General features: G+C 38.1%; 1 protein-coding gene across 1 annotated transcript in view; it reads right to left on the bottom strand.

Moving 5' to 3' along the window:
• PLCH2 (phospholipase C eta 2) overlaps positions 1-24,161 on the bottom strand; it is a 555,068-nt gene that overhangs the window by 494,498 nt on the left and 36,409 nt on the right. The window contains exon 2 of the mRNA XM_063436484.1: positions 10,947-11,500. Coding sequence (XP_063292554.1) covers positions 10,947-11,055 — 109 coding nt within the window. The 5' untranslated portion in view covers positions 11,056-11,500. The remainder of the gene's footprint in view (positions 1-10,946; positions 11,501-24,161) is intronic.

The following is a 24,161-nucleotide window of genomic DNA, read 5'->3' as shown; positions in this document are numbered from 1 at the left end:
GAGCACAATAGGGGGATTAAGTCTTGCAAATTGGAATAAGAATGACAAAAAGGGGAATACAATCCTCAAAAGGGGGGAAAAAAGACCCAAAAGGGGGTAAGATATAGAAAGGTGCAAAACATTTGGTAAGAGGGGCAAACATAGGTTAAGGAGACACTTGGTGATTCCTGATTTATAGCATATACCAAGAAACAACAACGTATTCAGGTGATTGCCGTTTCCATGGCAACCATCTGATAGCTAGCAAGAAATGATATTTTACTTTGGAGAGAGGGTATTCCCACTTCATTCTATATATATATATACGGGTCTGCATTGCATAGATGATGAAGTGATAGTAAGATTTCAAAACATGTAAAGGATTCTAAACTGTAGGGGGGGGGGAAAGTATTCTGTTCAAACATATATTGTATTTTTAAATCATGTTGGAACGTGCATGTTTAAATCATGTTGGGAATTACAGACTGTGCTCTATAGGACCTATGAATAGATTTGACTGCGCTGGTGCTATATATACAAAGCAGGGGTGCCCAAATGGTAGATCCCCAAATGTGGTAACACTACAACTACCATGATGCTTTGCATGCACTTAGATTGCCTTTAAAATGACAAAGCATAGTGGAAGCGGTAGCTTTAAAACATCTGGCGATCTCCCATTTTGGGCACCCCTGATATAGACAGTGACACAGGACGGATCAACAATACGTCCCTGATTAACTTCTGCATTGAACAAGAAGACTCGGATGATTTGGATCAATATAAAAGTCTAGCAACCAAGGGCAGACCTACATTGCACAATGTTCTATTTGCGTGACAAGTGATCGAAGTTGGCCTACAAACCTATTCTGTAAATATAATCCCCTGGTTGGTAATGGCCGATCAGTGACGATTGGTGATCCTATATGGTGCTTTATTTATATGCAAGGACTGTGATATAGATCTGACAATGGTATGAGATGTTAAGTGATTTCTTCTGGGATATTTGTTATTTATACATTTTAGTTGACACATATCTGTGGAGGTTTGTTTTTTGTTTGTTTTGTTTTTTACACAATATTTATTGTTATTTTTTTTTTAGTACATTTTTTGATTTAGATTTTAGATTTAAATTGGTAACAGAACATTTTAGGTCCAGCTTAGAACCAAGAGGGTGGGTCGCCCCTTTAATAAGCAGTATTGGGGGGCACAGTGCCCCCCCATCCAACACCCCGACCAGAGCATGCATCTACCTATGGAATCTGCCTATTCAATTATTCAGACTTCAGAGCTCGCAGCAGGAGGGCTAAAAGATTGAAATAAAAATCAAATCAGTGTGTAAGTTTATAAATGTGAGTATATCTGTGTATGTGAATGTGAACGTGTGTATATGAGTATGTTTTAGTGTATTTATGAATACGAATGTATGTTTTTAAATATGTCTGTGTGCATATGAATGTAAGCATATGTGCGTATGAATGTTTGTGCGTGTATATGAGTGTGACCATTTGTGTGAGTAGATGTGTATATATGTATGTGACTGTGTGTGTTTGCAATCTTCATAATAAAAAAAAAACATTGGGCCATTGCAGAATGACAAAAAAAAAATCTACAGTTTTGGGTGGGTGGGGGTACCACTATACATTTCCAACCAGAGTACTTATTAACCTAGGTATGTTCCTGCTCCAATCATCCAATTACAATTACTGAAGCACATTTTGATGTAATCAATGCAGCAAGGTATCGACACTCCTGTGTGAAGGGGAAAATGAATGCACCATGATGTTGCTCGGTATCAATTGAGAAATGCTGTATTCTTTCATTGGAGCAGTAAGCTTGTGTCTGCACATTTGGCACAGCAGTGGTTAACTTAATTTACATAGTATGCCTTGGACATGCCAGGACAGCCATACAAACAGCTACAATACATATTAAAAGCAGTGAGAATCAAATACAAAATCATAACCCATATCTAGTTTTCAGTTAACTAATTTTTTGTACAAAATAAAAGCAACGGTCCTGCTGTAAAGTTTGTAAACCCGATGAAGGTCAATGCGTTTCTGGAACAGATCAATACATATTTCAGTAGCACAAGGAATTAGTTGTATAGACTCATGGTTTGTTGACAGCTGAAAATCCACATGCTGTCTCCCGGTGGCCTAGATTTTAAGGATGTACCCTCCAGCAGTGACAAAATCATTTGCAGTCATGAAAGGTTTGAAAAACAGGTGGAAGCCTAGAGCAACAGTCATAAGGGCCTGACTTCAATAAATTAAAGCATGGTTCAACTCTAACTTATCAACCTGAAGCTGATTTATACAATATAAATGGCTATTTATTCTTACTCGTCCATGTTGATTGCACCCCGTAGCTCTACCTAGCTCCCTGCTGCAGCCTTTACTGAACTGATTCAGTCAATTTTTGACTTGAAACTGGAATTTATCACTATCTTCCGAGATACCACACATTTGGCATTCCTAGTTTTTTTTTTTCTCATGACTTCCAGTATCCCAGTGAAACGAGTAATTATTCCCCCAACGCAGTATTTCAGGAGCTAAAGTCGAACAATTCTTGCATCTTCTACAAGAGTGACCTATAAAGTACCTTAATGCAGCAAAAGGATAATTTGTCAAATGTAAAATATAAATGTAAGAAAGAAAAAAACAAAAACTGAAATATAAACCTCAAGAGTCAATTTGTCTCAACTGATATTAAGACAGTGCTTTATTCAAAGTACAAATATATTCTAGCTGCAAGCTAGATTGAAATAAAAGCTGTTCAGTGTCCCGTGTCACATGCGGGTTCCTGTATAATTCCTCTTTTGTTTTTTTCCTGCATAAATTAATTCAGAACAAGCCACCAGTTATTTTCTCTTGTATTTTGTATCCCAAACTAGGCAGCGCTGGGGAAAAAAATGTCTTTGTTGTTTTGGTTTGTATGATAACAACTATATTCTTCAATAACAAGTTTGTTTTGTGCTAAGGACTAATCGTTCTCCTTTTTGGTATCTGAGCACAGGGTATATACAGCAAAACGCCAGAAAGTATAAAAAATGAGAAGCAAGATTCTAAACAAGATTTAATTTCTTAATTACTAAGATTAGATTTGAAATGTTGGAGTGTTTGATTGTGGCTAAATGATTGGGTTAGGAGGTTTAAAAGGGTGACGGTGCTAAGCTGCTTTAATTTTTTTATTAAGGGAAAACTGTCATCATTTTTATTATTATTGAAAATAGAAGATCATATGTATTGTAGCCTCTGTTTATTACATTGCAATCCATACATTTAAGTAAATAATCATTTTAAGCGAATCCTCTGTCTTACTCTTACCCAGTGGAGGCAACCATCTTTAAACACTCTTTGGTTGGACACAAACCGTGATCCGTCCAAAGACCATGCAGTAGACTGCAAGGCTGTGCACGCTGATAAACTCTAACGCCATTTACAAACACTGGACATTTCCATGCTCGTTGCCAGTTTGCAAGTTGCAAGTTGTTTAAATTGTGAGCAGTCTTTGCAAATAATTGTTACTTCTGACTAAAGAGAACTTATAGGTGGCTGTTCTTACACAAGATAAGACAGGAGACGTACAAAAGGTTTCTCCAAACACTGATTTGAAGTGGTCGTGGTACTTAAGGTCCGTAAGTGCAGTGTTTTACCTTAAAAATGCTGCACATACAGAGAAAATACTCTTTGTTGCCCGAGGTGTAACTCCACCTTGAACAGTGTCATTAGCCAGCCCGGAAGAAGAGTGTTTCTGTGTGCGTGATAGAGATTGTAGCTGATGAGATATCTGTGTGTGTATAATGGCTTTTTGTGCGTACATTTGTAAGTGAGAGAGATTGCGGCTTATTAGATCTGTATGTGTGTGTGAGAAAATCTATGCAGGTGAGTGCGCGAGTATGGCTAATTAGGTGTCGCATAAGTATAAGTATGCAGAGTTGTGTTGGAGCGTGTGGCTAATTAGGTATGTGTATGAGTGTGGTTCATTAGGTATGTGTAATATCTTAAGTCAAAACTTTAAGCACCCTTCTCCTCAGGAAGCAGGCTGTCATGGGAGCTAACAGAATTATCCACGAGAATTAGGCAATTTTATTGAATACCAGTAAACACTGGTTTCTAAGTTTCCTCCATCCCCACTGACAAGGAGCCTTATTTGGACCTCAATTTGCATTGCCGTCTAGCGAATAAGCCCCATGATTGTACGATGAGTAGGCTTGTCCATGAAATTCCATTCAAATAAATGAAAAATTAGCTCTCTTTCATCGCGTGCGGTCTTTGAAACACCAAATAACCTTAAATGAAACCTAAAGTCAGGATGATATGTCTACTCTGTGTTGTTATTGTTAGCAATAACACCCTCTAGATCGCAAAGTGCAGTGATTCCTGAACAATGTTTTTCTATGTGAAATGGCCTGATAATATAAACTAATCTGGGTGAATCCCACACAGCAATTACCTGGCCTGCTCTAAGAATTACCTAGATAATTGCGGTGGTTTTGCATTGGCCTTAACGTCCTCCGGGTGTAAAGATTCACAAAGGAGTTTATCATTATTATTTTTTGTTTCATCATAAAGCAATTTACTTGCTACTGTTATAAAATGCTTTCCACATTGCATCTCCTTACTCAGGCAAGTCTCTGCATGGCCTATGTTTCCTGTCATCTCTGCTTTTGTTCGTTTTCACAGTACATTAATCACCTTACAGAGTTTCCTAAGACAATTGATAAAAAAAATGTACAAAAAAATGCTCCTTTTTACTAATAGTGATTCCAGAATCTTAAACCACAAATTCTGCATACACAAACCCAATGAACAGTCATTAGTTTATTTTGTAGGATTGTCAGCATACAGGATTGCCTTTTAAGACATATTACATATTTAGTTTTATACAATATTTTTTTCTCCGCTTCCTGGTCCCATCATATTCCTAGGTGGGGAATATACCACCCATGCTGTATATACCAGAGCAAATTCTGCTCTGGTAAATGTAAGTACATTACTTTATTTCTTTTTTATATCTATTAGTACTTACTTCACCATTGGAGTATTTTTTCTTGTACTTATTTTTACATATGTCCTGCACATTGCACCTTACTTGAGAAATCCGGGACGTCTATACCAACATATATCCTTAGATGGGGATTGTTCCGTCCATGCGCAATACAGCTAAGCTCTCAGTTAGCTCTATCAAATGTGAGTGAAAACCACATAAGATTACTTCACTACCTATTCACCAGATATACTGTACTGCACTATTATATTTTTTGCTTTTATTTTTTAGGTCAACGGTGTGTACAACTTTATGAAAACCTGTGTACGTATAAATTTCCATATATATTGTTTGGGGTGCGGCCTCCTTCTACCTTTTCTCATATTCTACTATCTACAAGGTTTGGTAATGCTTGTATTGGTTACTGCAGCCCACAGCTACCCTGTGTTTATTACTATAGTGAGCGCCTATCACTTTTTTTTTTCACCTTTTATGACGTTGACAGATTAAGTGTCCAAAATCTGTGATTAAATCACCTTAATTTATCTTAAATAGGCATTTTAATGATTGAATTATAAATTACTTATTTAAAGCACATTTTCGCTTCTGGTTTTTGTTTGTTTTTTGGGGTGGGACTGTTTTGTATTATGTATACATCAAAGTATTTATATTTCTTATAATTAAAAGAGTTAAATTATTCTTCATCACTGAAAAAATGATGGCAAAATTTGACAAACGACAAAGTTGTAATCATATACCACTTGCTGACTCTTGGCATTTACCTTCAACACCCAATCATAACGGCTGATGGGAACAGGTGTATCGACACACAAGGTGCAATTTGATTCACAGACCTTTAATAGACCCCCGTTTCAAGCAAACATGATAGCATCATCTTTCAGAAACAGAAGGGCAATAGATAGCAGCACATGGAAAGGAGAAATTCATGTAAATATATCTCCCTTTCCTATGTCTCTCTAGACCTCACCGCCTAAGCCGTACTCGGGAAAACTGAAACTCATTGTTTAGGGAATAAACCCCTACACTACCATTTGGGTATAAAATACAATGTAAAATTCTACACAAACTTGCTTTACAATGTTTACCTAATCTTCTGTTTCAAATCCAATTATTAGAACTGGAACACTCTACTATAAATGAAATGCTTTATCAGGGTAATTATAAGAAAATCAAATTCTGTATCATCAGATTGCTTGAGTTAAATTAACATAAGCAGAGCGGTAAATTAACTCATGGCTACGGTCTTTAAAGAAAAGAAAATACAAATAAAGTGTATCTTGTACAACTGTAAAATGTACATTAAAAGCTATAATGTGAGATTTCTCATCTACACTTAGCATTAATTGAAAACGATTTCTAAAAATTAAGATATAACCTTCATTATTTGCAGGGGAAAAAATCATAGCTAAGGTATTCTGAATGAACAATTATCAGTTAATCGGAAATTTGGTTAAGGAGTTTAAGAAAACGTTGATTAGGTAATAAGTGAACACAAAACATATTTTTTTTTTTTTAACATTCATTTAGAATTATAGAATAAAAGATCCAATTTTCTCTCTCATTCTTCCTGCAAATCTCCTCATTTTATTCTATTTTTCTCTCCAATAACCTCGTTTTACATTACTCTGGGATCTAAATTGATTATTTCACAAATGCCTTTGCATTCCTTTGCAGTTTGCAAAAAGAACAATGTGTTAACGGAAGCCTCCAGGCACCGAAGGCGCAACATGTTTCTGATAGGGCATGATGCAATAAAGAAATATAATATTCGATTTTTTTTATGAAGCCAGAAGCATGTTTTCTCAAAAAAATGCAGAAAAATGGTTGCACCTCCGCTCCCATTCGAACAGTTTTAAGGAGACAATTGAATGGAAATGTACAGTTTTTCCATACAATTCTATAAAATAAATTGAGCCAACCATGGAGTTTCATTCACTGAAAATAATGAATGAAAATCAGTCAAGTTAAGGGAATCAATATGTAAAATATGCAGCAATATGTAGAACGTCTACAGACTTCCTGTAAAGGAACCGTATTCAAATAGAAGTATCATATTTACACAGAAATAACTTATACCAGTACTAAAGGGTATTTTTTTAGTTTGCAGGTATTAATAATTGCTGTTATGATTTATTAATGGGAAACTGTAAGTGTAAACCACTGAATAATACTTTAATACGTTAAAAATGAACCTTTAACTTGCGTTAATCTTTTAAAAGATTTAGCAAATTCAGTCAAGACAAAGCCAAGGCAGACAATGCATTCTGCTTGTTTCAACTGTTCCACTAGCAGTGTTCAATGGCGGAAAAGAACAACAATAATTATTATGATTGACAGGTTGCCAAGATGGAGGTGCCCCGTTATAGAACAGAGGTAAATAAAGTAGTCTCTTGATTTCTACATTTAATTTCATTTTTCAGACCCCACAAAACATATTTGCTGTATATAGGGTGAAAGTAAACATAAGATTAAATATCCTGGGATGTAACAGAAATGCATGATCATAAAAACTTGTGCCTACAGCCCATTGTCAGGATACCACTGATCCTACTTTCCAAATGCAGCCTAAAACAGAGACAAAGAAAGAAACAGTGGGAGGTGTATTACCAGTCCTTAGAGTGGCCGGACTTAACGCAAAAGAAAAATCCTACTAGCAAAATCAAGGACCCGCCGAAAACCTGGTATGCTGGAGTAGAAAAACACTGAAAACCCTACCCTTGCCAAAATAAATCAACAAGAGAAACAAGCCAAAAACAAAAGCCACACAAAACAATGAGGAACTCACGTTAAGACAACAAGAACCATAAAAGTGTGTCCTTGCAATGCACCTTGGGGTCTTAGGTAAAAAAAAATGATGCCATCGGCCAGCATCACATTGGCAACTTTCAAATGAGGTGCATCAACACATATTTTACTCTTATTTTAACTGAGACATCAGTTAACAAGGGAATAAACCCCATCAACATCCAGAGTTAAAATTGCAGAATATCACTGGAGGCCACGCGCCGTGGTTCAGTAGAGATCTTGTGGGTGCCAGGACACTGTGGTCCTAGTAATTGACAAACCTACCTACAGAAACATCACAGGAGTTGAACTATTAATTTGTTACTGGCACAAACAACATCCAACTGAACCTACAGCATGGCAGACATCGAGACATTCCCTGGCTGAGACAGTTGTGTTCCACTAGAACCATTCCATGGAACTTCTGTGAACCTCTCCTCATTTCATAGTCATAAAAACTGTGAATTGGCACCAAGACCTCATTATTTCATCTTATCTGACATGTGCTCCAAAACATTAGCACTCCCTTGTATGTATTTTACATATTTTCTTGAGCTGTGATGAATGAGGATTAACATTCCTGACATATTATGGAAGTCAGGCTTGTTGGCATGCAATTTAATATTTCTTTTACATGATATGGGATTACCTTCAAAAAATACAAGACCTATAAACCGTGCCCTATACCTGACAATATTCGTCTTTGTGTTGTCTATTGTAAACTAAGCAGTTCCAGCTGGAGGAGATTTACCAGTAAAGATTTCCGAAAACCCACCACTTTCAACATGATTTTGTAAAGAACTTATTTATATTTAATCTGTTGACAACATTTACCATGTCTGGAGTGTCCTGTGTATAGTGTTTCAGAAGGGGTGTATGAAAGTGCTCTCCCCCCACAGTGCAACTCCACCGCAAAAGAACATCATAGGGTGTCAAAACACACTTGTCTTATTTGTTGACAGGTTAACCTCAATACAACTAGAAAAGTCACATCAGTGTAACAAGATATACATCGGAAAGCTGTAAGTGGAGAGAAGCTGGCAAAGTGCCGTCACCTAAATGAATTATTGCCAAGTAAAATAAATGAACACATACATCAATGTAAAATCAATAAAAATCTTGTTCTAAGATAAAAGTATAACATGACGGAGTAAAAACTGCCTGCCCCTTAAATGTTGAAACATTGTAATGCAAAATGGACGAGCAAATGTTTTTTATTGATTATTATTGATTTTTTTTTTTTATCTATCTTTGGACTAGCAAGCGTATTTTCATATATAAATATATATATATATATAATAGTCTTAATTGTCGTTCCTGTATTTGATATACTGGATACTATGTACTTATGTGCATTTGCGAACACTAATTTACAACTATTTCAGTTACTCAGTTACCACTGAGCTAAACTACCAGGAAGTAACAGGACAGATTATCTGATTGACAGCTAGGGGGGCGTGACAAGGTTAATTTATAAACGTTGCAATTTCTATTGGAAACTCTTCAGATATAAAACTTTTCAGGGAGCTAAAATGTTTTAGGGTTCTGAGATGTCCCATTAAGAGGTTATGAATGTGGGTGTTTTCATGGAGCAAAGGGTATGATCCCCGAAATTCTTTTGTAGCTCAAGGAGGCACTAAAAATGAATATTGTCGTACTAGTGCAACTAGTTTATCACCAGCATTAGGAGTGGGTTTTTATTTGATTTTATATAATTTTTGTATTTATAGTGAAGAGAACACGAAAGCTGTAACATGACAGCAAATGGTTTTCCCTTCCTTTTCCTATCTCAAACTTTTCCACCTTGTTCAAACGTTCACTGATATCTACGGAAGTTTCTTACATTTTCTTTCACACCAACTATTTATTTTCTTCCTTTTTCATTTAATTAATCAAATCCCCTCTCCTCTTATCACTTTAATTATTTTGTTTCTTCACCTTTCAACTCACTAATTGCTGCACTTCTTGTTGTGCCTTTAAACTAATTAAAATAAAAATGTGGATAATGAGTTCAAGATCAATGGTTTTAGTTGAAAAAAGCTTTGTGTTTATATTTTGCACCAAAGTTATGTTTGATGTTAAGATAATATAGAGATATAATATTTATTAACCTACCTACATTTTTTTACCCTGCATTTATGTTCTCTGTACTTTTCTCTCACTCCTACTAAAAAAATAATATATATATATATATATATATATATATATATATATATATATACTGTGCCATATAAGAATCTATTAAAGGGTACCTTTTTTGCGGTAGCATCCCCCTTTAACCAGCTGCAAGCAGTACCAAAATGTTAGGTCTCTTGTAGCAATACAAAATACCTTAATAATGTATCTACAATAATATACAGAATCACATCACAATCAATTCTATGCACTGACGCAGGCTTAGGCAGGCTTTGGGACTCCAGATGTTGTGGACTACACCTAACCCGAAGCATTGCCAGCATTATGGCAGTAAGAGCAATATAATAGATGTAGTCCACAACATCTGGATTGCCAAAAGTTCCCTACCATTTGGGTCACTAGTGTGAACAAGCAACATTCACATCCTGTACCAGAGATTGAACATTTTCAAGATTTTTTTTTTTTTGCTTAACAATGAGTTGAAGAGAATTGAAATCTGTATAATCAAAAGGTAGGTAAAAAAAAAAATGGGGGATATTTGAGAATATTAATAAACTAAGAGAGCATGTTTAAATTTAATTGAGCAAATTCTCTTTTCATGGCACTAAAACCTCACTGTTTAGCAGATATACCACTGTGACTGGAGGTGTGCCTTCTTGTCATACAGAGATGTACCATCAAAAGCTGGTTTCAAATGAAGAAACAAATACAAAACAAGAAGAAACAACAAATCAACACAGTTTTTCAGTCTTTCTTTATCACTAAGTTGTAGCGAGTGAAAACGAGCCAAATTTTAACTAAAATAACCAAGCTGGGTCTACAGCTGAGCTGGAGAATTTTCCCAAATCAGTTATTTTTGCCTACATTTTTCAATTTATTTTCAACACAATTTAATAAATCACAGTGTGACTCTATCTGTATGATATCAATAAGATTTAGAGATTTTGCGTGAAATATATTTTCCGAGTTTTTTACTTCAAGCTATTCACACATGTAACGTTTATTTTATCCACAATAAATAAAACAAGCTTACTCACCCACGTGGACAATGTTTACGAAAAGAAATTGATGGTCCTGATCATCTCCATTCAGTGACTCCTTGGGATGCTTCTTCTTGGAGTTTACTTCAGGAGATGATAACGACATGGTGGCTACACCAACAAAGTATATTTCTTCCAGTAATCCAACAGATCTGACAAAAAATTCAAATTCCAAAAAGTGCAATTCCACAGATCACAGTGTTTCTGTTTCACATGAAATTTTGGCAATGGGAATATCAGATGTAGAAAAAAAAAAAGTAAAGATCAACCCTCCTGTGTCTTGTTTTCACAAGCTGTTCACAAATGTAGCGTCTGGATTCTTTTTTTTTCTTTTTACGCTTAGACTCCCATTTCAAAGGCTGTCATGATCCAGTGACCAGCACACCTGTACACCCTGCGCTACAAATTATCAGATGTGAAAGCAGAGAGATGACTCAATGGAATGTCCAGTAGACAAAATTCTTTACTGGTCGTCTCCAGCAGATAATGGGAAGTCACTGGCTGTTGTTGATGACTTTCTCCAGATGTTAAACGCTTTCATCCACCTACCACTGGAAAACAAATATATAATGTTAGATAAATGGCTATTAGCATGTCTTAATAGTAAGCTAGTCCTTAGCTAAGGTTGGGCTACACATTGTAATTAAAACACCTATAATTCTCAGGTGGGTATAAGTGTTCAAATTGAAAGGCGACAGGTTTTTACAATACTGTGTAAAAATCACTTAGTTGGAAAACTCTTAATACAAATATCTTAATGCTTTTCAATGTAAACTCTAAACATTTACATATAAAACATTTTTTACCAGCAGTAATGCAATTTCCAATTCAATACAAGAAAATGCTCTAATTACGATGTTACTCTACAGGTATTATATACTGAACCATGTACAGGCCTGGACACTTTAAATAGATGCAACTGGTCCATGACATCCTCAACACAGAGAGAGGTTTAATCTATTAATTTCCTTGTGATTTTTCCAGAATATTGTCTTATGGTATAAATTATGTGCATACCTACCTGAGCCTTCTTCAAGTCATGTTTTAAAGGAAGGTTTCTGCTTTTAACACGCAATTCTACAGTCCATCTTCCCGTGATGGTGGCGCTCTGAACTGCACAGCAGGCCCAACCACCAGCGCCCCTCAATCGGCAGAACTCGAGCAAAGCCTCAAGCCAAACAAGGAGCGCCCACGTGTTAGTGATCAGGAGAACAGCTCGGACGTGGAAAGTGCAGGAACTGCAAGTTCGAACTGTGGCTGTTTCTGCATCTTGAGAAAGTCCCGTGGGCGGGACGAAACGCGTCGATGAGCCACAGCTGCTAGCTTGATACCTCGATCAGCTGTTGCAGGAAGAGGTCGGGTGCAGGAATCCCCGTGAGTATCTACTTGAGGCGTGTTCTGCTGCCGGCCGGTCTCCACACACCGCGGTCTTTTTTGAAGGCACCGACCGTGGTGCAACGCGTCCCCTGTTGGAGTGCCTTCTCTATTCACCGCGGTCTTTTTAGAAGACACCGACCGCGGTCCAGCACTACACTCCTCACACGTCGGACTTCGTCCTGCTCCCGAGCATTCCTCTGGTTTATACCTCGGTGGGGGCCCCCACCGAGGTTAGGTACTTTTATTGAGTTTTCTCATTTATATTTTCGCTACATTTTTATATAATTGTGTGTTTTTTATATATCTAGATAGCTTTATTATGTCATATGTCTAATACTATATTAACTTTATCAATTATAGATCTATTTAGCTATCTTTTTATTTATCATTGAATAATAAATACATTTATATTTGTATAAATTTTGATTATCCTTATAGTTTATTTAGGAGCGCACATGCATTCTATATCGTGAGCTTACACTCATATTTAGTCGCTTGTATATGTATGTTGCTGCCCATTTTTATTTTTTTGATATTAACTACACCGTGTTCTTTGATCTGTTACTACGCAATTCTACAGTACCTCGGTCTGGACCCAAAACTCGGTTCCAGTGTTATTTCAGTGAAACAAACCCATCATATTCATCAGTCTCTGGACAATTACACACTGACGCATATCTAACAAGACTCCAATTGAAATGCTTTTTTGAATTTATGGTTTTAAATATTACATAACAATTGAATAATGGCTCAGTGAAGAATTTGAAAATTGAAGAACGGGTGCACAATCTAATACGATGTCCGATGAGTCCTTTTTCAAAAAAGTTAAGAACCTTTCTAAGGTGATTGGCATATAGACAGGCAAGCCTTGCTCTCATACGTTGTCTGATTACAAAGGGAATTAAATTCAATATACGCGTATGCTACAATCGTCCATGCACGGTTTGCTTCACTGTCTGAGCCTGATAATGAATACCCATGTTAAATATAATTATTTATTTTTTTCATTTTTACAAGATACCATTATCAGATGTGTCATTTAAAATGACATGCAAAAATATTACTTTGGTAAATTACATAAGGCAAATGATGTTTAAACAGTTTCAGAAAAGCAATTGTTCCTAATTTTATGGGAAATCTATCAGACAGAAGCGACGATCAATCATTCTTACAAGAAGATCAAATTGTTCTGAAACACGGCTGCTATTTGAATGTTTCTAATGTCCTTTTCCAGATGTCACATATTTGAAATAAATAAATAAATCAAAATATAGTTTACCGTATATACTCGAGTATAAGTCGAGTTTTTCGGCACATTTTTTGTGCTGAAAAACCCCAACTCGACTTGTACTCGAGTCAATGTCTGTATTATGGCAATTTACATTGCTATAATACAGACAAGGGGCTGTGTAGGAGGGGGGCTGGCAGAGAGCTGTAACTTACCTCTCCTGCAGCACCTGTCAGCTCCCTTCTCCTCCGCGCCGGTCCGGTCAGCTCCCCTGTCAGCTCCAAGTGTAAGTCTCGCGAGAGCCGCCGGGTTATAGCACGGCTCTCGCAAGACTTACACTGGGACTTGCAGAGGGAGCTGGCCGGACCGGCGCGGAGGAGAAGGGAGTTGACAGGAGCTGCAGGAGAGGTAAATAAACGCTCTCTGCCAGCCCCCCTCCACTGAACTGCCAATGCCACTAGACCACCAGGGAGTGAGAGCCCCCCTCCCTGCCATGTATCAAGCAGGGAGGGGAGACGAAAATAAATAAAATAATAATAAAATATAATAATATAATATAAGAAAAAAAATTATATTAAAATAATAATTAAAAAATAATAATAATAAAAATGCCCACCCCCCACCAAGGCTCTGCAACACATACACAAACACACACTGCATCACACACACTCACACTGCATTCATACACACACACTGCACTCATATACACACACTGCACTCATACACACACACTGCACTCATATACACACACTGCATTCATACACACACTGCACTCATACATACACACACTGCATACATACACACACTGCATTCATACATACACACACTGCACTCATACACACACTGCATTCATACACACACACTGCATTCATTATATACACACACTGTAAATACATATTCAATTAATATAATTTTTTTAGGATCTAATTTTATTTAGAAATTTACCAGTAGCTGCTGCATTTCCCACCCTAGTCTTATACTCGAGTCAATACGTTTTCCCAGTTTTTGGGGGTAAAATTAGGGGCCTCGGCTTATATTCGGGTCGGCTTATACTCGAGTATATACGGTAACTGCTGAGCACAATGGATGTTTGATAAACTACAAAGTAATGTAACAAATGCTTACATTCTATAATATCAACGTATTATGGACTAAATTTTTTATTTTTTTTTTTAAAAGCCTGTTGTGTGAGCAAGGATAAAACGCTTATGGGCCTCTTGTTTTTAGAAATTGTTATCTTCTAAAATTTTAATATTATGTTGACTTATCTCCTGTTTTAAAGAAACATTTGTTTGCAGGTCTAGAAATATATTTAAACGTAGTAATTCACATAGCTATATTAACCTCTATTCTGGAACTGAGTGCTGCCATTTTGGCTCTTTTTAAATCGCTGTTAGAAGCTCTCTATTTTACACCTGGCAGTCAGCATTGAAACAGCATAGAGATCAGAGGGGAAAAAAGTACGTATGTTTTGTCTTCACTAGTGCAATGTGTGCCTTGAGAGTGCCAGGACTGAACTGGATTGTGATGTCAATAGATAAATATTTTCATATTCATTTAAAACAGGCTTCCCCAAACTCCGGCCCTCCAGTTTTTGCTGAACTACAACTCCCATGATTCTCAACCTATCTATTTCATTAATAGAATCATGGGAGATGTAGTTCGGCAACATCTGGAAAGCCGGAGTTTGGGGAAGCCTGTTTTAAACGAAAATGAAAGATTTATCTATTGAGGAAGCCTGATTTAAAAGAAAACGAGAAACGGTGTGATTCCCAGAGAACTAAGAGGTTTTTTTTTAACATTGTGCTCTAATTTGTGTAACTAAGATTCTAATTTGTTACCATTGTTTATATTTTATATGGCTGCTTAATCGTATATGAAAATACTGATAGAGAGAATTGTAACTGTCCGCCTAAAAAAAGAGATATGGCAACTCTATAATGGGTGGATTAAAGACCCGGGGGCAATATTTTCTAACACCTTCTGTAATATGGTGTCATAGTCAAGTATTTGAACCCTTTGGAATGATATGGATTTCTGCACAAATTGGTCATAAAATGTGATCTGATCATCATCTAAGTCACAACAATAGACAATCACAGGCTGCTTAAACTGATAACACACAAAGAATGAAATGTTGCCATGTTTTTATTGAACACACCATGTAAACATTCACAGTGCAGGTGGAAAAAGTATGTGAACCCTTGGATTTAATAACTGATTGAACCTCCTTTGGCAGCAATAACTTCAACCAAACGTTTCCTGTAGTTGCAGATCAGACGTGCACAACGGTCAGGAGTAATTCTTGACCATTCCTCTTTACAGAACTGTTTCAGTTCAGCAATATTCTTGGGATGTCTGGTGTGAATCGCTTTCTTGAGGTCATGCCACAGCATCTCAATCGGGTTGAGGTCAGGACTCTGACTGGGCCACTTCAGAAGGCATATTTTCTTCTGTTTAAGCCATTCTGTTGTTGCTTTACTTCTATGCTTTGGGTCATTGTCCTGTTGCAACCAGTGGTGTATCCTGGTTTTGTGCTGCCCTAGGCAGGACAAAACTCAGGCGCCCCCCTCCCGCCCGCGCCACCCCCATCCAACCCTTCCCCCCGCCCGCACCACCCCCACCCTTCCCCCGCCTTCTAAATACACACACACACATTCACTTACAGATACGCATACACTAGCTAACAGAAACACACACTCGCTAACAGAAACACACACACTCACTAGCAGATACACACACACTCACACTAAAGACACACACACACTCACACTAACAGACACACACACGCACTAACAGACATACATACACACACACACACTAACAGACATACACACACACACTAACAGACATACACACACACACTAACAGACATTCACACACACACTAACAGACATTCACACACACACACTAACAGACATTCACACACACACACTAACAGACATTCACACACACACACTAACAGACATTCACACACACACTAACAGACAGACACAGACACACTAACAGACAGACACTAACAGACAGACACACACACTAACAGACATACACACAGACATTCACACACACACTAACAGACATTCACACATACTCACTCACATATTTAACACATTTTTTGTTTTTTAAATGTACCCCCCCCCCCAGCCTCCTTACCTTTGGGAATGCTGGGGGGGGTCCTATTTCCCCCTGGTGGTCCAGTGGCTGCTGGGCAATGCTGGCGGGCGGGCGGTCTGCTGAGCATTGCTGGCGGCCGGCGAGGGAGCACTTCCTCTGAGCTGTCTGCTCAGCTCCCTCGCGCGCCGCACAGTGAGGCTGAGAGGCGGAGCCGGAATATGACGTCATATTCCGGCTCCCAGCCTCACTCTGCGGCGCGCGAGGGAGCTGAGCAGACAGCTCAGAGGAAGTGCTCCCTCGCCGGCCGCCAGCAATGCTCAGCAGACCGCCCGACCAGACGGCATGTCAGTTAGCCGCAAGGCTAACAAGGCATTTGCCCTGGGCGTTTGGGGGCGGCTTTTTTTGCCGCCCCCTGGAAAATGCCGCCCAAGGCAAATGCCTTGTTTGCCTTGCGGCTAATACGCCCCTGGTTGCAACACCCATCTTCTGTTGAGCTTCAGCTGGTAGACAGATGGCCTTAAGTTCTCCTGCAAAATGTCTTGATAAACTTGGGAATTCATTTGTCCTTCGATGATAACAATCCGTCCAGGCCCTGACGCAGCAAAGCAGCCCCAACTCATGATGCCCCCACCACCATACTTCACAGTTGGGATGAGGTTTTGATGTTGATGTGCTGTGCCTCTTTTTCGCCACACATAGTGTTGTGTGTTTCTTCCAAACAACTTAACTTTGGTTTCATCTGTTCACAGAATATTTTGCCAGTACTGATGTGGAACATCCAGGTGCTCTTGTGCAAACTGTAAACGTGCAGCAATGTTTTGATTGGACAGCAGTGGCTTCCTCTGTGGTATCCTCCCATGAAATCCATTCTTGTTTAGTGTTTTACGTATTGTAGATTCGCTAACAGGGACTTTTGTAAGTCTTTAGCTGACACTCTAGGATTCTTCTTCACCTCTTTACAGGATGGCCACTCCTAGGGAGAGTAGCAGCAGTGCTTAACTTTCTCCATTTATAGACAATTTGTCTTACCATGGACTGATGAACAGCAAGGCTTTTGGAGATACTTTTATAACCCTTTCCAGCTTTATGCAAGTCAACAATTCTTAATCGTAGGTCTTCTGAGAGCTCTTTTGTGCGAGGCATCATTCACATCAGGCAATGCTTCTTGTGAAAAGCAAACCCAGAACTGGTGTGTGCTTTTTATAGGGCAGGGCAGCTGTAACCAACACCTCCAATCTCATCTCATTGATTGGACTCCAGTTGGCTGACATTTCACCCCAACTAGCTCTTGGAGATGTCATTAGTCTAGGGGTTCACATACTTTCTAGATCCTGCACTGTGAATGTTTACATGGTGTGTTCAATAAAAACATGGCAACATTTCATTATTTGTGTATTAGTTTAAGCAGCCTGTGATTGTCTATTGTTGTGACTTGGATGATGATCAGATTCACATTTTATGACCAATTTGTGCAGAAATCCATATCATTCCAAAGGGTTCACATACTTTTTCTTGCAACTGTATATGCAAACAAAGGCCAGCAGACTTGTCTGTGCTATCAGAGAAGAACATTGTGGGATCTATTCCAGCACAATGTGAATATTTTATTTTATTCATGTAGTTTGGAAACTACCTAGCATTCATTATTAAATAATGTCATTTTTTTACCAGTATTTATTTTTATGTATATTTTTTATAGCTTTCATATTTTTACACTGTACACCCATGAAACATATGATTGGTGATCTAACCATATTAAAGTAACTCTCATTGTCATGTTTCTAGTGAAGTACACCATTTAGTTCTTTTTTTTAGGTCACATGGAATGTTAAGTGACCTGGAATGGAATTTACTGACCATAATAAATGTAATTACACATTGTAATAGTATTAAACAGCACTATCATTGTTAAAAAAAAACAAAAAAAAAACATATACATTGTGTGGGAATTTAAATGAAATTTCAACACAGTCAAAAATATCCTCAGGATCTATGTACAAGATTTACTTTCAGTCCTCTTCATAAGTACTAACATAGCTTACAACTCCAAAACCCTCTCTCCTTCATTCCATAGCATAAGGGCCGGGAACCTCACCCCTCCCGCCGCCCCCCTCAAGCCTGGTCCCACAAGTAAATCCCACCCAATAACGAAGATCTCAAATACTCCTTCCATGTCCACCATGACGTAATGATGAAGTCACTCAGTGAGTCATAAAATCTTTGTGGTAGCCTGTTAAAAGGTTAACATAGAAGGATCTAATAGATCCTTTAGTTTCAATAGTATATGCCGAAAGATTATATAAGATTACAGTTAGGTAGGCTCTATGATCCTTTTAAAACACACAAAGCTTTTTACATTTTTTTTACCACTTGTTTGCATAATTTAAGCAACCTGTAACAAATACATTAAGGATTCGTTTAGTATTTTATTTTTTATTTTTATTGACGTATACAGACCAGGGTACATATACAGGCAAAAAATAGCAATTGATCCATACATATTATTAGCACAGTAAATCAACAAAAAATCATTGCCATCAGAAATCTGAAAAGGCACCCAACCCTAGACTGCACTATTAACTAATATAGGTTTTTTTACCTAATGGGTGGGTGGCCAGAGTGGGAGGAGGGGGCGGTACTTTTAAGATAGCATTTTATAAAGCATGCCGACTGTGCTGGTCGCTGACAGTCACTATAGTGAAAGCTTTGGTTTTACAAGCAACAGACAGAGGAGACCTTAAGTGAGTCACTTGTTCTGATGGTAACTGGATTCTCTTTAAGAGGGAAACTTAAAGGGTTACTCCAAGCACTTCGGTGAATTGAAGTGGTCATGGTGCTTGGAGTCTGTACGTATAGTTTTTTGCTATGAAACACTGCACATACGGAGATTAACCCCACCTCCGGCAGCGTCATTAACTTCACCACCGGCAGCGTCACACGGGTGTCATTAGCCAACTTGGAACTAAAGTTTCTAGACTGCCTTAATGTGAATTCAATAAAGTAATAGAGGTCAAGGAACTCCTTGGTTCAAGACAGGTACTTTATTAGGAACCACAACAGCAACGTTTCGACCCCAAAAGGTCTTTGTCAAGCTTGACAAAGACCTTTTGGGGTCGAAACGTTGCTGTTGTGGTTCCTAATAAAGTACCTGTCTTGAACCAAGGAGTGCCTGCACCTCTATTACTTTATTCATTTTTGGAAATCTGGTGTTTGATTCCGGTTCAGCAAGAACCCTGGCTCAGATTTATGGGAGTGAGTGCAGTTCCACACACACTACTTAATGTAAATTCAGACCAACTTTTATTGCACTGAATATTAGTCGTTGGCTGACAGCGGTCAGTTGACGCTCTCATCCAATGAATATTGACTTCTGCGGCTTGCGGTTTCTGTGGCTTTGCTCTTTAACAATGTTTGCTCTAGGCTGCTAGTGACTCAGAGATGGATTTGCACCTCTTGTTATATGTCTGTGGGTGCGGTGTTTCAATACTGACTTCAAACACCATCACCACTTCAAATCGCTGAAGTGGTCTTTGTGTGTCATTGTGCGTGGATTAACCCTGCAATCCTGTTAGCAGAGAAGCATTTCTTCCATTGAAAGCTATGGCAAGATTTCTATTTAATTCCAAAAGACACGCTCACCTAATATAATAAAATCTAGTCCTAAAAATGAAGAACCACCAACAACTTACTTCTCTATTCTCTGTTCGCAGCTGCCAAGCTGCTTGGGCGTGTGTCAGTATACTGTCGGTATGCACATCCAGCCTTATCAGCAATAACGAGGCAGTTAGCGTAAAATGGGCATGTAACTACAGAGCAACAGTTAAGAGTTTAGTGTCTCTTTAACAACATTGTTACTTGCCAAAATACTGCTTTTTGTCTTCAGCCAAAAGTAAGGTAATTGAAACAGGTTTCTGCATGTCTCGAAACACTTCACCTAATCAAACAAAGCAGACAATTTTTGTGCGATTGTGCACAAGTACCGACGAATGACGTTCGTACAAATTCCGCCAAGTAAAGTGACACTGGAGTTTCCATGATGTTATGTTAAAAAGTATGCAGTTTGTAATGCATTGTATTAACACGCAGACAAATACACAAATATCTTCAAACTGATATTCAAACACATTGACATTTAACACAATGAAAAGCTCAAATTATTTAACCCATAAATATGTTACTTAATATTATACTTTTATCTTTTTAGTGTCCGTATTATAATTACATAAAAGATTTGCAAATCACTACCCAAAATTTAACAAAATGAAGAAAATAAATGTCTATGTGTTGTCTATCTATATCGGCATGCGATCAATCAGTGTTTTTCTAATGTCATACACTGGCATATATTTAATCAGAGACTCTGCTGTACCATAGGTAATTTAATCAGAATAATTCATTTTTCCTCAAAAGCCTTGGCACAGGCAGGGGGATTCTTAAAACGGCACTGTCATGGCTGCATCTGTTTTTTTGTTTTTTTAACCCCCCTCCCTACTCCACTACATTGTATTGTCCCCCTATTCACCCCTAAATGCCCCATGGCCTCCTGTTTTACATTTAAAAATAAATATATATATTTTTTTTTTGCCTAGGTCCTGGGCACCGCCATCTTTGTGTGTGTATATAAAGGCTCTGCAGGACACGTCATCTGCCCACAATAGATAGCGCTATGAAATTCTCGCGCATGCCCAGTTGAACACTTGGGCATTCACTATTGTCTGAAATTGGGACAGGAATTTTGGCTATCCATTCAGAAGAAAGATGAATGAAAAGAAATTACAAATGAACAAACTGTACCGAATTTTGTCGTAACACAAATGGACAAGCTGCACACATTCTGTTGGGACGAAATTCGTGCATTCGCTAGTGCCCTGTCAAAATGACAGGTCGTTCGAACGGCAAATGAAGCAACGTGAGAGTACGGAGGAGGGTGAGTATTTTGGGAAAATTTATTTTACCACAGAAAATAGAGCTGACCTACGCACCTTTGGTCGAAGAAGGTCAAGCGTAGGAAAAATACATAAGACAAAGTAGTTCCTACTTTATGTTTTAAAGGAAACTTGATCAAATAGAAAAAAAGAAGGACAGATTCTGAGAGAGGAAGAGAAGCGGAAACAATAGGAGAAAGGTAAGATTGGCATGACAGTGCCGCTTTAATTCTTAACCTGTCGGTGAGTTGAGGACAGATATGAAGCCCGCTACTTTAAATTAGAACATCTGCATAAATATGTCAGGGTGGATACAAAGATAAATCAAAGAAGTCTGTCCATCATAACATTCCATTTATGTTATATTACGTTTATATTACGTTTTTCAAAAATTAGGAATTTAAAGGGACATGTCCTGGCACTCGTGCTTTGTGGCTGGTATCTATCTTGCAACCAGTCTGCCAACTTTGCTCAGAGTATTCAAAGATCTCTGATACACTTACAGTTCTGTGGAAGTTGCCATGCACGATGGACACATTCTGTGTTGCTCTTGCCCATTATATTCCTTTTTTCTCATACCAAAGAGATGTATGACGTTAAAAAAATATCCCAGGACAGCAGGACCAGTCATATCAAAGGTAAGTGAGAATGATGCATCAGGACCGAATTCCTAGTGAATATAGCCCCACACAACCACATGTATGCTTGAAGTACACAGCCAATGTATCAGCTTAGATGCTTTGGTTATAGAGCTGTATCTAGGCCATGGTTAAAATTCCTAAGAGTGCAAGTTTTTCCTCTTGCTCTGCAGTTGTCCATTGGATATTATATGATACCATAGCTCCTTACATTACAAAACTCGCCTGGTAATAAAATCTATTATTATTCAGCTGCCGATTTGGTGAATCCAAGAGCGTGCGCTAATAAGTGCTTTGAGTCCCACTGGGAGAAAGACGCTATATAAATACTAGTTTTTATTATTATAATTAGGTATGATATGACTGACTAAAGGTTCCTGAGCATTGGCGTTATGCCCACTCATGCGCATTGAAGTGCTCACCTACACACACAACCTCTTAGACAGAACGCAACCCACATCCATTTACTTTGCCAACTTGCTTGGTCTTGCTCTTAGCTCAGTTTGCAATGTGTCTAACCATCCATTTTGTGTACTGCACAATCTCTCACACTTCGAGTTATTGTTCGCAGTGCACACAGGTCTTGTAAAACGTTTTTAAAAGTATTAATTAATGCTCCGTGTTTTCATTTGGTTTATAGAAATGTTCTGTGAGTTTACCCTGAGGTGCCTCATCATAATGGTCTTTTACTAGCCCATCACTGTTGAAGTACTTACTAGGTTTAATAGTGCTATGGAGACAAGAAAAAAAAACCACTTACCTCCTCAGTACGTCCGAGGTCAGGACAATGTCATTCTTTTGGATTGTAAGCTTGTTTGGCGAGGGCCCTTCTTCACCTATTTTGCCCATATGTCAATCATGTTTTGTTAGAATTTAATATTTGTCTTACCTATTTTACCTATAAAATTTGTTGGCGCTACATTAATAATTGTAACTGTAACTGCCCCATACTGCTCTGGGCATACTCGTGTGCACCCAGGTATGTCAAACAAACACATGCATGCTTGGGCTTTTCTTCCGAAGCGGTTTATCATTATAACGCCTGCTTGCACACCACAGTGTAGGTAAAAGGAGCAGCCCATGCACCATAACAACTACATATCTCTGTTGTGGTTATGGTGCTGGGTTTATTCTGGTTATGCTTATTAAAATAGTCAAACTATTTTGAACAGTGACTTCTTACCTGAGATCTGCCAGGTGCAGCTCCACACCTTAACTACTGACGCCAGACAGCCAGAAATTCCTCAGCATGACCTTCCGTTAACTCTCCTGATCTCATTGGCTGAGAGCATCAGCTGTGGCAAAATGAAAGATGTGACAGTTCCGCTTTAGGATTTATTTATTTTTTGGGGGGAGGTAAATATTGGATTTCTTAACAATACTGGATTATCGTATATATAAAATTATTTGATGTTACATTTTTTTGGAAGGATATTTGACTTTGCATTCAGGCACAGTAAAACAAAATATGGCGGATAAGCTGTTGAGATGTCAGTCATTTCTTTATAATGTGATCCAAGTCTCCAAAGATTCCAGAGGTTAATTGTTAACTGCTCTGAGTTAAACCCAGAGTATTTGCAGGGCATCCATATTCAGCACTTTCAGTCATGTGGGACTGTTACGGAGTTAAATGGTGAGCCTTGAAACATTTGCTTGTTAGTAATTTAAATCTGTCATTTACATATATAATGAAGGATGGATGTAGGATGCTTTTTGGGGATAATTGAATCACTCTGGACCAAAAAGCACGTGATACATAACAATCAGCCATCAGTGTATGATGTATGTATAAGTGCCACATTTTCTAATATATTATAAAGATAATTATTAAACATATGCAAAAACCCAACAGAACCAAACCCCAACCAGAGACTGACTTCAGGAGAGACATTTCAACGTGGGTTTCACTCATATATTGATGTCACTAGTG

This window comes from Pelobates fuscus, chromosome 11 (assembly GCF_036172605.1).
Source record: "Pelobates fuscus isolate aPelFus1 chromosome 11, aPelFus1.pri, whole genome shotgun sequence".
Lineage (NCBI taxonomy): Eukaryota > Metazoa > Chordata > Amphibia > Anura > Pelobatidae > Pelobates > Pelobates fuscus.
Note: the sequence above shows the minus strand (reverse complement) of the source record. Positions and strands in the feature narration are given on the sequence as shown.